Source organism: Larus michahellis, chromosome 6 (assembly GCF_964199755.1).
Source record: "Larus michahellis chromosome 6, bLarMic1.1, whole genome shotgun sequence".
Classification (NCBI taxonomy): Eukaryota; Metazoa; Chordata; class Aves; order Charadriiformes; family Laridae; genus Larus; species Larus michahellis.
The window spans coordinates 64,653,839-64,669,928 of NC_133901.1; the positions used below are offsets into that span (position 1 = coordinate 64,653,839).

General features: G+C 40.2%; 1 protein-coding gene across 3 annotated transcripts in view; it reads left to right on the forward strand.

Annotated features, from left to right (window-relative positions):
• The window catches only part of TRUB1 (TruB pseudouridine synthase family member 1), a 33,389-nt gene that overhangs the window by 14,509 nt on the left and 2,790 nt on the right, over positions 1-16,090 (forward strand). For 2 of the 3 annotated variants that reach the window (XM_074591935.1, XM_074591933.1), the window contains 4 exons: positions 7,192-7,273; positions 12,950-13,022; positions 14,284-14,423; positions 15,535-15,591. In XM_074591935.1, coding sequence (XP_074448036.1) covers positions 7,192-7,273; positions 12,950-13,022; positions 14,284-14,423; positions 15,535-15,591 — 352 coding nt within the window. The remainder of the gene's footprint in view (positions 1-7,191; positions 7,274-12,949; positions 13,023-14,283; positions 14,424-15,534; positions 15,592-16,090) is intronic. The other variant, XM_074591934.1, reaches the window with a different exon arrangement.

A 16,090-nucleotide genomic window follows, 5' to 3' on the forward strand; every position in this document is an offset into this window, starting at 1 on the left:
TTCCAGAGCAGAGGATGTTGGTTTATCGTGTTTATGCAAACTTAGCATAGAACTTAGCATTCTATCCTGTGTGTATTATTTCACATTAGTGACAACAAATTTCTTGTTTCCTGAATGCCTCAAGATACTAACTAGAGATCAGTGTCAGTTTATGAAAGTATGGTTGTCTTCCTTATTTTGTCACAAGGAAAATGCTTATATAAAAGGAAGGCTGGGGAAATGCATGAAGGATGTTGGTTTTGAAGTGTTTTGAGAATGTGTAGAAGGTGTTATCAAAACTTGAAGTGGTGTCTGTACAAAACAAGATGCAGTGAGAGAATGTTAAGCCCGCGCAGTGGAGGCTGCAGGAATCAGGAAGGGCTGAAGTCTTTAGCTGGATAAAATGGTCTTAAATGTGCCTCTTACATGTTACACACAATCGACATCTTTAATTACCTGTTACTGGAAAACATATGATACATTTATTAACCTGCTATTTTGGTAACAAATCATAAGAAGAGAAGAGGCTGATTTGCCTTTCCTGCCCTGCCCAGTATCTCCAAAACAAAGTTGTAGAAGCTGTTAAATAGTATAGATATACATTTTCCTGCAGTGGTACCATTAGTAAGCTGGCTTTACATGCTGTGTATTGCTCAAGTCTCTTTTATGCTCACCCTAGAGGCCTAATCTATTAATAGCACAGCTTCATGCTCTATTAATATTCACACTTTTTATAAACTGTTGAAAATCTTGAGGAGACTGCACCTATTGTGCTGCAGAAGCTCTTTCCTCCAAAAATGCAGAATATTTTAAGAGCACGCTATAGTGTGATATTTCTGTTCTTCCATTCACGAGGTCAGTGTTGCCTTCTTTCCTCTTGACCTTTCTATAATTGTGTATATGTCTGTGCTACATGTACAGTTCTTGCTAGCATTCATTAAAAAAAAATTGCAACTGCAATGTGGCAAGACTTTTTTCTCTTTCTTAAAAAAATCACAGGAAAGAAAATATGTTAACTGACTAGTCATTCTGCATTGTTTTCTGTAGTGTTCCTTTCTAGTAATTTGGAGAAGCTCTTAGCACTGCCTTTTAGACTTTACTGCATCTTAGCCTTAGCAGTGTCTTTGAATTCACCTAAGGGCTTTCATGCATTCAATTTTATCTGTGCATTTGTATGTACCTATGAACTCTTACCCCTCTGGAAGGAACTGTCTTATATTTTTGGGCAGACAATTATGAATTTCCTTGAAACGCTGCTTCTCAGGTAGAAACTGAAGGTCATCTTTGTTTATTTTGTATAATCTGTGGTGTGGGTACTAGAAGACAGAATGAGGAAACAGGTATTGAAGCTGAAGGTGAAATTTTAGAGCCAATCATCTGAGACATTTTGGTGAGTGTCAGAAAGGTCTGCATAAAGAGACCGTGGATTACAAGCAGCCACTTTGGCACTTTAGCCTGCATCCCCTCTTGGATGTTGTGAGCCTGGATTGCATTTATAAGTGATGTGGGGCCATGGTGCTATCTGGGGTGACCTACTGTTCCTGTTGGCATTGTTCCCCCTCCTGCCCTCTTTCCTGCCCTCCCACACCAAAATTTAAACTTGCTACAGTTTTAAGCTACCACCTTAAGGCTCCTCTGAACTGCAGATAAAGTACCTTCTGTGGGTTCCCCCATTTCAGGTGGTTTTAGTCCTTCACATTGAAAATCTTGTCACCCCGTACGTTTGAACTTTTTTAATAAGCTGACATAAGAGGTCAGAAAATCCGGTTAGTCTGAGAGTAAAGATCAGATAGTTCTTCAGCAATGACAGTACAATTACAGTATCTAGCAGTAAATAAAATTTAGTGCAGGTTTAGCACAAAGTCAGCTTTTTCTTTTAGGAATAAAAAATGAGTGGTAGAGGAGAGGAGTTGTAATGTTTGTGTATATTAAGAGGACATGTTTGGTTTTTGATAACTTCAAATTTGCTCTGTTGTAAAATACAGAGCTCCTCCCTCATCCTGTAGTCTTTATTTTGTCTCTGTGCAACCTGCTTTTAAGAGATTAGGGCTCTGTGTTTTTAATATATTGGAATCTGCTTAGTGAGAGTGCTTTGTTTTGGAAAATAATTGAAACTATGGCAACCACCCTCGGGTTTTTTTCCAGTTTGTTTGTCTACCTCGTGTACTCTGGTTTGGTGGATGATTAGCATACTGGAAGCCACTGGTACCTGCTAATGTTATATAAACAGCAAATATAAGTTATGTAAATATTAAATCCAGAGCACCTTAGTTGTACTTTAGAAATCATCACACACAAACTGAATGTCACTCTAAAACTGAGCTTAAGGCCTCTTGGCTATCTCAGTGGCCTAAGTCTACGAAAATGTGAGTGCTGGCACCAGGCGTACAGACTGAGTGGGTCAGGCACAGGAGCACTAATTCTGATCAGGACGTGCCTGCTGTGTGCTTACTCTGATTTCCTTCAGATTTTCTAGAGCACTTGTTTTTTGTTTGGTTGGTTTGGTTTATGTTCTCTCAAACTTGTCAGCCACAGGCAGACATCAGTTTATATAAATTGACTTTCTGTTTCTATCAAATATGGCTTCTCTTGCCCAGCTTTCAGTCTCTTTCACAGGGAACTGTAGCCTTTATTTATTTATTTTCCTTTTACACTTCTGTGTTCGGTTGCTGCTGTGATTAGAAAATGGGTCATCCTTGGATGAACTCTTATGAACTGCCTCTTCCAGAGAGCTTGCTTGCCCGGGAAATTCTTGAAGTGGGAGCCATCTTAAAATCTTCCTGACAGCTACTAGTGACCTTATTTCATAATTACTCGTGTTTCTGTCTAGCTGTTCTAAAGTGTTGCTTCTCCATGTTTTAAAAAGCTTTTAAAACATGCTATAATTTAAGATTTCAAGTCTGGCTTCTTTCCAAAAAAAAACTTTGATATATTAACAGTTAAAACTGAGAAGCTCCGTGCCATGGTCTGTCTGGCATTTGCACCGCTAAGTGGGGCAGACATGCTTGGCAGTCAGCCCAGGGGCTTCAGCCTCCAGGAGCCCCCCCGGGTGGGCTGTGCAGCTAATAGCTATGCTGGCTGTACAGCCCCTCTTACGGGAGGGGATTCTTCTTCCTTCTCCTCCTCTTCCTCCTTTCACAGTCAAATATGTAAACTGATAAAGCCTTTTTCTCTCTTTTTATGGATATACTTTCCCTTTCTGTTAGTATAAGGATTTCTCTGAAATTGGATATGAAATGAAAAAAAAAAAGTGATAGCTATTCTCATACGAAAATGTTATTGTAAACATCATATGGTTTATTGTTTGTGAGAATTTTGACTGTGCCCTGCGGTTGTGACTCTCGAAATTCCTCTCCTCGAGATCTGTCAGATTTATTAGAGGGTTTGTAATTTGTTTCTTAAGGGCTCGTGTCATCCTGTTTTTTCTCCAGTCCTGGCTCTTATGGCATGTTCCATTCTAGTCATGGGTATGGTAGTAAATGTATGTCTGCTGAGGCACTTCCCCGTCTTTCTGGTCTTGTCGAGGTAACCAGGACAAATATCCACTGTGTCCCTCAGTCTGTGTGGCAGAGTTTTCACATTACATCATCTTTGACAGTCCAGTGGTTTGTCACTGTAAAGCGTCTTCTTAAGGCTGTTTCCTCACTAGTGTGAATGAAAGAGTCGCTTATACTTGAGGGCTTCTGATCACTTTGCTGCCTTTTGTTGCAGTTGGCATTAACGTCAAGCAAATGTTTTTCTAGATGGCTGAGAGATATAACCATTCTCTAATGGAGGATAGTTTGGGGAAGGTCTCTGTGCCCTCAGGGTCGTTGTGCTGTTGTACAATTGTGAGGCTCTGCTTTGGGACCATGCAGACCACCATTGGAAGTTGGAATTAACGCACGATGCTGCAGTGCTTGTACGTTGTGACTGGGAATGCTTGATCTTAGCTTTTAATGCGCTACACTTGCGTGTTGTGGAATCCCATAGGGAAACTGAGGGCCTGCTTTTAATCTTTAAATGGTTTGGGCCCTGGCCTCTTGAGAGGAGTAGGGGGCAAGGACATAGGGGCTATTGATTGGCAGAGCATTCTCTGATGAGCTGCTGATACAGGGATGTTTCCTGTCACAGTGTGCACTAGCTAGGCTTTTCCACTGCCTGCAACACCTACTACCTTGCTTTTTTTGTTTCAGGTTGAGTGGGTTGAAGGCAGCATGGTTGTGAGCAGTTGCTGTCTGTGTTGCTGCAGTGATTTGTAATTTAAGAGTATGGGAAGAATGCCCCTAGATGTATTTTATAAAACTGGAAGAAATAAATGATTGCCAACACAGGTGAGAAAAGGTCACCAAAGACTTATTAAATGACTCAGAATCCATTGGGTGCTTCTGAGGGCAGTGTGAGTTAGTGTCTAAGGAGACTTAATGCTGAATTTTGACACAAAAAAAGAGGAACAACAGATGAAGTCTGAACTCTTATGTTATCTTCTACAAGCTCCAGGTCCTGCACGCTAACAAAGGGGAAGTAAACCCTATTAAGTGGCTAGTAAGAATTATGATATATAATTATAGATACCCAAGGGCACTCCAGAGACTGATCATAAACCAACTGTAATTCTTAATTTCCTGACCTATTATAACCTTCTTTGTGGATTATTGCATTGCTGGCTTGAGTCTTTTGTGACTCTTTAAAGGCTCCGGTAAGGAGTGGGGATTTGTGACTAGTTTTTACAAATTGTATGGCTTTTTGCCCTTTTTGGAGAAATCAAAGGGGAAGTCAAGTGTTGAGATTTAGATTGTATTGTTCATACACTTTATGTTTACATTTAAACAGATAATATTGTCCTTCTGTTGCCAGGAGGTCAAATATAACATGTTATTGTAACAGACGGCCTGAAGCAAGATAGCCAAAACCAGAATTAAGAGGAAGAAACTAATTCAAACTGAAGTAGTATCAATACTTTGATTTGGAAATACCTGAAGACAGTGCGTGAGGGTTCAAACTTTCAGATTTAGAGTTTTACTGACCTGCTAAGATCATTCTTCATGCAAGAATTATGAAGATCTGCTCACATGTTTTTATTAACCTCTAGAATAGTTGCTGAATAGTGTCTCTTCCTAGCTATGCTATTAAATATTAAGAACTAGATCATTAAATGTCTCAGAAAGCAGGCAATTTTATGGTCCTAAAAGCAGATAATATACTTTAAAGTTTATTTAAATATTTGTTGTGGGGCAGCCTTCATCCATTCTTCCTTTCATTTTTTCCATGCATTCCAAACTTCAAGAATTTGATTTTAAAATGCCTAATTTTGCAGAGTTGTCAGGGGATTCAGACATCTGCAGTACTTAGGAAAAAGGTTGCCTAAATGTGGTAAGCAAAGAATACGGCTATTTTTATATTAAAGTCTGCACTGCCTTTTGTCTGACTATTCCTGCTGCTTCCATTTCATGGCAGTTGCTTGAAGAAATATATTCAAGTGGCAGGTTGTCACATGGAACAAAATCAAGGCGTGTCTTAGTAGTCCCGTTTTGTAGGTGTGATTTATATGCCTACACTATTATTACTTGAGCTTGTTTGTATTTCACAAGTACTTGAAAAAGGATGCATCGCATCAAAGAGTAAAATTTTAGTGCTTATACCTTTTTGGATGTGTTCCAGTTGAATTTGGTCAACTAACTTGTAGAAGATAACATCCTTTTACAACTTGGTTCAAATTTGTAGTAGCTCAGTTGGGAGTAAGTTCATCGAAACCCTACTGGGAATTAGGCCTGTGGAACACCTTGGTTTTTCTCTCCTAGGCTTTACTTTGAAGGCCCCTGCACTTAAAACGGTGCTGAGGGAAATGTAATGGAATGGGATAGGCAGTGGGTCAAACTGCAGATTTTAATACCTGAAGGTATCTCCAAACTTGACCCAAACTCATGTTACAGGGTGAGTCTTCATGCGTTGGCAGCCTTGTGAAAAGACATGGGGCAGCTGGTTCACGGGAAGCCTTCTTTCAGCTCCAGCAGATTCTGCTGTGTGCCCACAGCCTGGCAGTGCTTAGGGTGAAAACGTGGAAAAGAAGGACATTAGGTGAAATGCAATAAGGACAAGAAGTACTCTGGCGTCGGAACAGGTTAATTCCTTCTTGCAAGCTACAAACACATACACTGAAGATTTCTTTAGAGAAGAACTGAAAGGAAAAACCCTGAAACAGAAATATTTGGAGAACCCATGTCACTCGGTGGCCTTGCACTCCTTGTGCTGCTCACAAGGTCCTTACCAGATTCCACATATTCAAAACTCTAGCTTTAGGCTCTTGCATATCATAGAATCATAGAATTGTTGAGGTTGGAAGGGACCTTTAAGATCATCGAGTCCAACCTTTAGCCTACCCTGACAAGAGCCACTTCTAAACCATGTCCCTCAGTGCCCCATCTACTCTTTTTTTAAACACCTCCAGAGATGGTGAATCCACCACCTCCCTGGGCAACCTATTCCAATGTTTAATAACCCTTTCAGTGAAAAAATGTCTCCTAATATCTAATCTAAACCTCCCCTGACGTAACTTGAACCCGTTTCCCCTCGTCCTATCACTTGTCACCAGGGAGAAGAGGTCAGCCCCCATCTCTCTACAACCTCCTTTCAGGTAGTTGTAGAGGGTGATAAGGTCTCCCCTCAGCCTCCTCTTCTCCAGGCTAAACAACCCCAATTCACTACATTCACTACAATATCACTACATTTCATAGCAGAAATATTGTAATTTTTTGCCTTGGAAGTGGGTGTTTTGCCTTCAGAAGTAAAGGTCTTTGTGGTTTTCGGTTTTTTATTTTTTGTTAAATTGTGAGGGAACAGAAAGATTGTGTGTGAAAGGTACTTTATGTGCCGTGCTTCAACAGTGAGATATGACACCCCATGGAGACTTTGATTTTACCACCCTATTATTGTCTTTATGGTATTGATGTATTTATGGTAAAAAAGTTAGATTCCATGTTGCTGCTTCATGGCGTTTCTAAAACTGAAATCATAGGCACATGTAATGCAGAATTTAATTTTTGTTTAGTTACATGTCTTTTCATCTTTACTTACCAAAAGGTTGCTGGATTGACTACTCAGATAGTATCCTTCCTGCCCCTATTTGAAGTACTTGGTACTTGCAGTCTTTATTTAAAAAAAAAAAAAGAAAAAAAAAAAAAAAAGAAACAACCTTGAAGACCTGACTTACTAATCTCTCTTTTTCCTTCCCAGAAGTACACTGCCATTGGACTACTGGGCAAAGCGACTGATACATTAGATGCTACAGGAAAAGTAACTGAAGAAAAACCTTATGGTAAGTGTAGATGTATCTGTATACTTCATGTAATTTGAAGGCATAAATAGTCTCTATCATAGAAAAGCGGAAGAGATGTTTGGGACCCTGTAAACTAAATTTAAATGTGAAATCAAACTAAGATTATTTCATCTTCAACTTCAGTGCTCATATAATTCAAACCAGCTTCATGCAATTATGTCCAGTGCAAGTGTTCATTTCTGTTGGAAAAAAAACACCCAAGCATTAGATTAGGAAGGAGAAAATAGAATTGGGCAGGACTGTGTCCTTTTAAATCTTTGACAGGCTGACAAATGACGTGCTGTGTCCAGTAAAATTTTCCTCTTTCAGTGTATAGTCCCATGAGAGCTCTTTTAATAACACCCTTCAAGGCCAGTGGAGGAATAAAGTACTTAGATCTTCCCTCTGGGATGCCCCCTTAACTACAGACTGCTCAACCTAAAATGAGGCTAGCATAAACTATTTTCTACATATATTCACCTACCAAATCTTGCTTTTGCTTGCAGTCTGTGTCCTAGCCACTTTAATAATGAACTTTTCTGACCCACAGAGCACAGTGCAAGCATTTAAGGCTTCAGAATTAATCCCGTGGCTTTGTTGAAGTGGACATTCCACAGTACCCAGGGCGTCTTAGAAACAATGTGGGACTAATCAGGGACGCACCAAATGTATTTGCCATTAGTTCTTTCACAACCTGGGGAAAAAAGAAAAGAACACAATAGGTAACTGCTTGCTTAACAACTCTCACAGGTCCCACACTGTTTGTGGTACCTGGTAATAGGTACATAAAGTAAATTATCTTTTTTTTTAATAGCATGCTGAAAAAGGTAGCCTGGATTCCACCCCCAGTCTCCGTTCTTTTGGAGTTTTCCTTTTTGTATGAGACAGGCAAGTGTGAATTTCTTGTCTGCAGTAACCTGATGGATCATTCTAAATAGTATTATTTACTAGGTGATGTTATTCAGAGACATTGGATCATATGCTTCTCCTTCAGGATCAAGTTCTAAGGCTCTAAGTTTCTGAAGGACTGAGCATCCACATGGTGTTAGAGTTGCCAATGCTTCATGGTGGCTGGAGAGAAAACTTTCTTTGTTTTTACATATACCTCTTAGAAAGTGGTATGTTGTGCTTCAGCTGCACTGAGTAGCATTCATGGTAGATACTTGCTCACATATGAATTGTGAAATATCATTTCAAGTACGTGCAACTCCTGTGGTCACTTAAAAAAAATTATCTATTTCTTAGAACACTGGGTTTGCTTTTTTGTTTTGTATTATTTGCTGGAGACAGAATTTAAGGTGTTGTTTTCGTGTGCTTTTCTTTCACTGGCAGCTCTTCTTATAGTAGTTCCCACCTCTGCACCACCTCCTCTGTTATGGTGGTTTAGCTTTCTGTTAGACTGTGTGCTTGGGGAACTGATTTGAGTTAAAAATACCCCCTATCTTTTGAGTTGCTTATCTTTTTAAACTGCGATCAGTTGCATGATCCAGTTCATCATGTGGTCACATGAAAAGCAGTATTGGCATTGCTGGGGCAGGGCAGTTTTGGGTGCTGGACAAAGTTTCCTTTTGCTGAAGCTGACGGCTGAAGGAAATGCTTGTGAAATTGGTTTCCATGTTGGTGCAAATCAGTTGGATTTGAATTCTTCAGAAAGAAGAAAAAGAGAACATGCACACTCCTTTTTTTCCATACTACCTAAATATTTTGTATTTCCTTCCTTCTTCCTGTTCTAATAAAGCAAGTATTTCTCACCTTTTCCAGTGTCTTCTCCAAAGCAGCATGGTTTTCTGCAGGATTCTCTGAGTGGCCCACCATCCCTAATCCCTAACTCTAATTGGTACTCCGAGAACAGGCAAACCAGATATTTGAGCTGAATTTCAGCTTTCCTTTGACACTTACAAGGATCTCGGGAGAAGCAGACCATCTGCTAGGGTATATAAATCCTGCACTGTCAGCAGCATACAGGACTGGGCCTTAGTACAGAGAAAGGGCACTAAAACAGTTTGCAAGACACATAAAACTCTTCTTGAATGACTCCACTGGACCACAAGAGGAAAGTGTCTGCAGAAAGTTGCCTGCTATATTAACTATAAGAATGTGTTACATTTTAGTCCTCAAACTGTCCCTGGACAGCAGTTTAGAAAGCAAACTGTTGTTTATTACAGTTAGTCGCAATGAAAGGATGTATTGATGAGAGCTCCTTGCGTTTAATCCCTCCTGAACTTCTCATGGTTTTTAGTTTGTTTCTTAGCAGAAGAGTTTGCATTTCCACATGAAATTAGGTTGTGGCTTCATACTGCCCCCAGGCTATCAGATGCTGACTTTGGAAGCAAGTAGCATTTAGCATTCCTCTGACGGTTTCTTGGGAATGTTAATGTTTGTTGCCCTTTTTTTAATGTTTGTAACTATGTGTAGGAATGTGCATTCTGAAACCCACTTCCTCCTGGCTGCCTACAGACTATATACAGACATGGAGAACAAAATTAATGAGGCTTTTCTGCAGGTCTCTGCTGATTATGCTGAAACACTTGTTTAATAGAGCCATCTGAATAATTTGAAAAAAGTAGTCCTTTCAGCATTCTACTTGCCTGTTTGCAAATAATTGTGCTGGGTCAGATTGAGTCGAGGTCATCTGCTATAGTTCTGTTGGGCTGTTGTGGATAATTCTTGTGTTCTGTTTTGGTGTAGTTTGTTAACGAGTACAGGGCAGTATCACCCTTCAGTGGAGGCTTCTTGAGGTTGTGGCACAATTGGCACCTTTTGGTTTGGTAACTAATTAACTTCCTTTATGATTATCGCAGGAAAATTGATCAACAGTCACCAGTGTTGAGAAGCACAACTGTTTTTTAAATTTTCATATTGGAAGCTAACAGGCTCATTTTCAATGTTTTTAGAAACATCAGAGAACTGAAGTTTGGGGTGCTTTGAGGTGCTGATGGAATCGTAAGCAATAGTCCATGGGAAGACGCATAGCCTGTGCAGAGATCACATAACCCCACTGTTTGTCTAAGGACATAGGAAGAAATTTAGAAAACAGCGTTGAATTGAATGTATTCTAAATAACGTACTCACAGAGCAGATACAATCATTTTGTTCTAAGCTAAGGCTGTTGTTATTGCTAGGGACTGGATGCAATTATCCCACAGTCCAAACCTCAGCAATCCTCACTGTGAAGCAGGGTAGCAGCCTCCACACCCCTCCCTGGAAGGACACAGAGCTGCAGTTTAAGTCCAGCTTCTAGCAAAAACTCACGGTCCGCGATACGGCGGATAAGGATATTTGGTATTTCCAATGGGGATATTGGGAGGAATAGGCTAACACTTGGTAGCAAGGGCAGCGATAGATGTGTCTCACAGAAACGTCTCTCAACCCCTTGCTTCCAGGGAGTGGAGAAGGGAAGTCAAGTGGGGAAAGTTTTGGGTTTGGTTGATGCTAATTAGCCTTTATGGATGTGTCTGTATTTCATGCTGTATGAAGGGTTGAGTCCAAACTTGCTGACCAGACAAGCTGTTAACCTACTAAACCCAAGCCCATAGCCAGGGGAGGGAGATGGGTGAGCCGAGGGCCTGAAGGGAGACATTTCTCCTAGGCAGCAGGTCTGTGTTCCCCGCTACCTATGCTGTGGTTGTAATGACTGTGGGAGCTGAAAGGTGGTGAAGGAGCTGGTTCCCAATGTGGGCTGTGTGCTCTGCAGGGCCACGAGTCCAAACTGATGCCTGGGACAAATACAGAGCTCAGACATAGTGAAACTGTTTGTTTGAGATGAGACTAATGGTGCATTCTTTATGACTGAGAGCTGGACGGAAGCTCCACCAGCTTGTGTGTTGTTCTGGGAGAGGGAAAGAATCCAATACAGAAAGACAGTGTATGCTGGGGGGGCGGAAAAAGCACAGCGCATGGTTTTAGGTTTTCAGAATGTAATACTAGCCAGCTTGTGCCACGATGTGTCGTAGAAGGCAAATATGATTTATTCTAGATCTTAGCAAGATCAGCTGTAAATATTTACTTTGATACCACACCATACAACTTTGTTTGTTAATGGCTTATTACATCATTCCTCATATGGGGGGATTATTTTTTTTTCCTGAAATAGAGATTGCCTGTAGCATAAGTGATTTCCTCAGAGGCTGGATGTAACCTCTCCATCAGGGGAATATGAGATCAGAGCAGGAACTGAACTCAGGTGTCTCATTAAATGCCCTAGCCACAAAAGCAGTTTACAGGGTGAAAACTGAAAGAGAACCCCAAGTGACACTTACGCTTAAATCTTAAATACTAAATTCTAGCCTGAAGCAACCTAGGGTTCACAAAAAGGCTGCCAGAATCACTGGCATAGAGCTGGGTCATGCTAACTTTCTGCCCTGTAGTTTTGTTGTGACATGTTGCTGAACTAGAGGAATACAAACAGAAGATTGAAATAACCATGTAAGAAGCGCTTCAGAAGAAGATCCAGACTTACTATACAATTGATTTTGTTGTTCCTACGCTGTATTCTGATGTACATTGGTCTCAGCATCCCTAACTGACACTTGTGCCTTGCAACCTTGCTGTTAATTGACACTTCTTGAGACAGCTGTTGGGGCCCAGGGACAGCATCTGCTCTTGATGTGCTTTACAGAAGTGAGGTACCACATTGCCATCTTCCAAAGCTGCTGTGGAAAGGAACCTCCTCTTTTTTTACTTAAAGCATAAAGTACAACTGTTTTGTAAGGTTTGTAAGTAAAGCTCCGTTCTAAAACATAATGAAAGCTCAATAATAAATTTGGTTGGTTTACGTTCCAGGATGCTGTTGACTTAGCAGGGTGACACTAATTGCATATAACTTATGAGAAACAGGACTAGTCAAGTCCTAGACAGTAGAAATGCACTGAAGTGCACTGTGATTAAAGATCTTACGTTTGTACTCTCTAAACAAATTAGAGATGAATGTCAGATGAATGTCACCTGTATTGAATAGTATTTCAAAGGACCAATGCAATCAGCTACTTAAGTTATAGCCTTCTAATAAAAGTGGGACAGATGTGTATGTGTACTCTTAAAAGAGAGTAGATTGCCTAAAGCAGATATCTTTCTTTTACAGGATTTCTTCAGTAAAATTGCCTTACTTAATATATAACAATACCCTGGTGTGCGTTTGCAGGTTAGTTGTTTGATACGGAAATGTGATGTGTTGTTCCAGGTGCAGTCTTTTTCTTCACTAGAAAAAAAAAGCCACAATGCTTTCGCTCTCTAATAATCAGTTGTGGTTTTTTCTCCCACTTAGATACTCTTAAAGAGAAGTTGACAAGGTTAGATGAGCTTTTTATTCTTTTTGGTCCTTTAACAAAAATTAGAATAGGACAAATTTCGTAGTTCTTTTCAGAATTCCCAAGAAAAATGAATTTGCAGTTCCAAGAGAGAAAAATTACGAAAGAAAACTGTGTATATTGGGATTTTTGCCCTTCTGAAAGCGTCCAGACTGTCTTAATCACCTTGGACAGTTTGTTCCAGTCTTTTTGTGATAATTCATACTCCTACCTACATTCTGTCTTTTATCTCGTTTCTTTGGTATTTTTCAACCAATCTAAATTCAGACAAGAGGGGCCTCTTTTTTGTTTCTGTTTGCAGAACATGATTGATGCCATTAGTGCCATGTCAATAATCAATGCTAACGTACTTACTCTCTTCTTTCTACAGACCAGATAACAAAAGGAGATCTTGAAAACGTGCTGCAAAAGTTCACAGGGGACATAATGCAGGTTCCTCCACTGTAAGTTCCACAATATTCAGACACTCTTGGCAGTTGGGTTCCGCTCTCAGGACTTGCCAACAGAAGTCAGTTCTCTCAGAAATAAAAAGACACATTTTGGCAAGAGGATAGAGGAAAGGCAGGCTTAGGAGTTTAACGTTTGCAACTGCAGGTCATGCCCATTTGAATGTCAAGCACAAATGGTAACCTGTAGTCTGTGGTTTTTTTATGGTAAATGTAAAGTAGCAAAGCAGTCTTAAACAGCTTTGCAGGGCTGGTGACGTCTATCCTGTCTTCCAATTAGAAAGCAAAGCTTTGAGTCTTTAATTTATAGTTGTAGGGTAAGGAGAGGCTCACTGACATCTGTGCGGAAGTGTTTTAAATGACTTTGAATTAGTTTTCTGAAAACTTAGAGTATGAATGAGTGATTAGTGACTGAGCTTCCGTAGCGTAGCAAATTTCTTCTAGTCAGGTGAGCCATAGTAGCTGGCAATGTGTAAGCACTTAGCTTGCGACAGATGGCTTTTATGGTGATTTAAGCTAACATGCTTTCCTTTGCATTTGCAATGGGTCGGTTACTGTGGTTCCAATGTGAGCCCTGTAAGGTCAGTAATTCAGTAGGCATTATGCTTCATGTGACTTGTTTCAAATTACCCTCTGATAATTTGAGCAAGATCTTTTTTGATTTTTCTATGGTCATTTTTCTGTCAAGACCAAAGTTGGAGCTTTGGATAAAGTTTCATGTAATCAGTGAAATTAATTTTTTTTTGTTCTATAGTGGTCCCCAAACCCCCCCTAGAACGGGGCTACATAACTTGGCAGTTGCTGTTGTGAGATGGGTAAAGGTACAAGGCAGGATTACAGTAGTTTCCTGAGCAGTTCCCAGTGCTTGGCTCAACATAGCACTGAAGCAGAGTGTGCCCTGCAGACTTCTGAGAGAAAGCATGTTAGAGGCATCTACAAGTGTTGTACCCTTTATAGGAACTCTTTGTTTTCATAAACTACAAACTGAGTGATGAAACACTTTTAAATCTGTACAGCAAGAGATAAATACAAGACTCTCTCTTTTCCAGTTTACATAGCTACTGGCAAATGAGATGATTTTCTGTGTCTAAGAGATTTCAGACGCACTTAACGGAAGTTTTTTTTTTGGTGAGCGCTTGGAGAGGATTAGAAGGGTGAAATGTACACTACTCTAGTACAATATTAACAGGATCTGGAGGATGGGAAGCTTGTTCTATTACAACCGTATGACACACATTTTCATGCTCTATCTGATCAGCTATTCTGCTTTGAAGAAGGATGGAGAAAGGCTATCAACTCTGATGAAGAGAGGAGAAGCAGTCGAAGCAAAGCCTGCTCGGCGAGTAAGAGTGTACAGCCTCTCTCTCCAGCAGTTCCAGCCACCACTGTTCACACTGGGTAAAGGCAAAAGATTATTACATAGAGTGATGCTCCCAGCATGTTAGTGCTTATTTACTCTCAGAATGGGAATAAGATAGTGAAATGGGTTTCATTTCCCTCAGCTACTTATTTTGGTGTGAGCCCATGTGCAGAGACTTTCACTTCGCAGTAAAAGTGCCGTATTTTGGTTTTAAGTTAAGCTGATTATATGTAATCTTTCTGTGAGGGAAAATTCTGAGAGACTGGTCAGGGGATTATTTGCATCTGTCCATGATTTCGCAACCTCCAGCTCACTCCTCCTTTCTCAGGTCTGCTTACTTTGCTTTGCCCATTCTTTTATCCAGATGCCCAGACCTGCTGGCATCATTCCCAGGGCACAGCGAGGACCAGTATCTGTTACTGCCAGGCCTCTTTCTTGGTTATCCTTCCTTCCGTCATACATGAAGAAACCTGGGTAGTACATTAAGAAGCACATTAATAAATAAACCAAAAAGACTGTTGTAAATGTTTGATGCTGCTGTGAGGTCAAGATAATGCGTTGCATTGATCAGCTACCTAGTTGACCCATAGTCATCTGATGGGCCAGATGTTAGATGAGGAGCAGGTATGAGTGACAGAACTCCGTGCTGTGTTACTTCAGCCCTTACTTTATGGTTGGATGACTAGCAGCTGATCACTGGCAGAGGGGGAAGGGAAGGGCTGAGAGAGCAGGGAAAGTCAGAGGTAAATTTTAAAATTTTATTAGAGCTGCCTGTGTGCAGTACGTTAAAAGCGCTGATAGTCAATTTAGACTATACTTGAAATAACTTGTTTTCATTATTAGAAATATGAAACTTTCTGAAACCTTTAAAATGAATAGGACCGAAGCATTTGTTAACATACGACAGCAAGTACTTCATTTCTAGTGAGTTAGTTCAGTTGCCATTGTATTTGCTTCCCCTCCTGTCTAGTTTAGCAATCTCACCCACACATATGTTACAGGATGAATAATTGATGTTGCATCCTATAAATATTTTATCACTGGGTTGTTTGCTTAGCACATTTTTACATTTATGTGGGGGCATGGTTTCTATGTAAAGTAGATTTCACGTTGCACTGGCAATTTACCATGTCACTATTAACATTCCAGATGTTGAATGTGGTGGTGGCTTTTATGTCAGGAGCCTGGTCAGTGACATTGGCAAAGGTAGGCATGAAAAAAACCATGTCAGTTTAAGGAATGAATGTGTCTGGTTATGGAAAAATTTTGTCATTTTGTGTATCTCCAGTAAATAGACCTGTGTGTTATTTTGCAGAATTGTAGGGCTATCACTTGTTTTTATATACCAAGGTATTTTCCTTGGGAGCGTGGGGGAACGAAGGCTAAATAATTGCCAGAGGACCTTGGGGGCTGGGGGCTAAAAATGGAGCGAGTAATATCACTGAGCAAAATAATACAAGGCAAGGTGGGGATTTTTTTTTTTCCTCCTCCATATGTTAAAGCTAACTCAGATTAAGGATGAGAAGAAGAAGAAAGATACTGTCTTTTTAAACATTTTTCATCACATTTTGAAAACAGATTGCACAGAACATTACCATGCACATAATAAACCCTATCTGCTGGAAAGACTTCTACATTTGTGATGATTTTTCTAGTGTTTTCTTTCTCCTTTACCTGAACTGTGAATGGTTTTGCTTTCCCACAG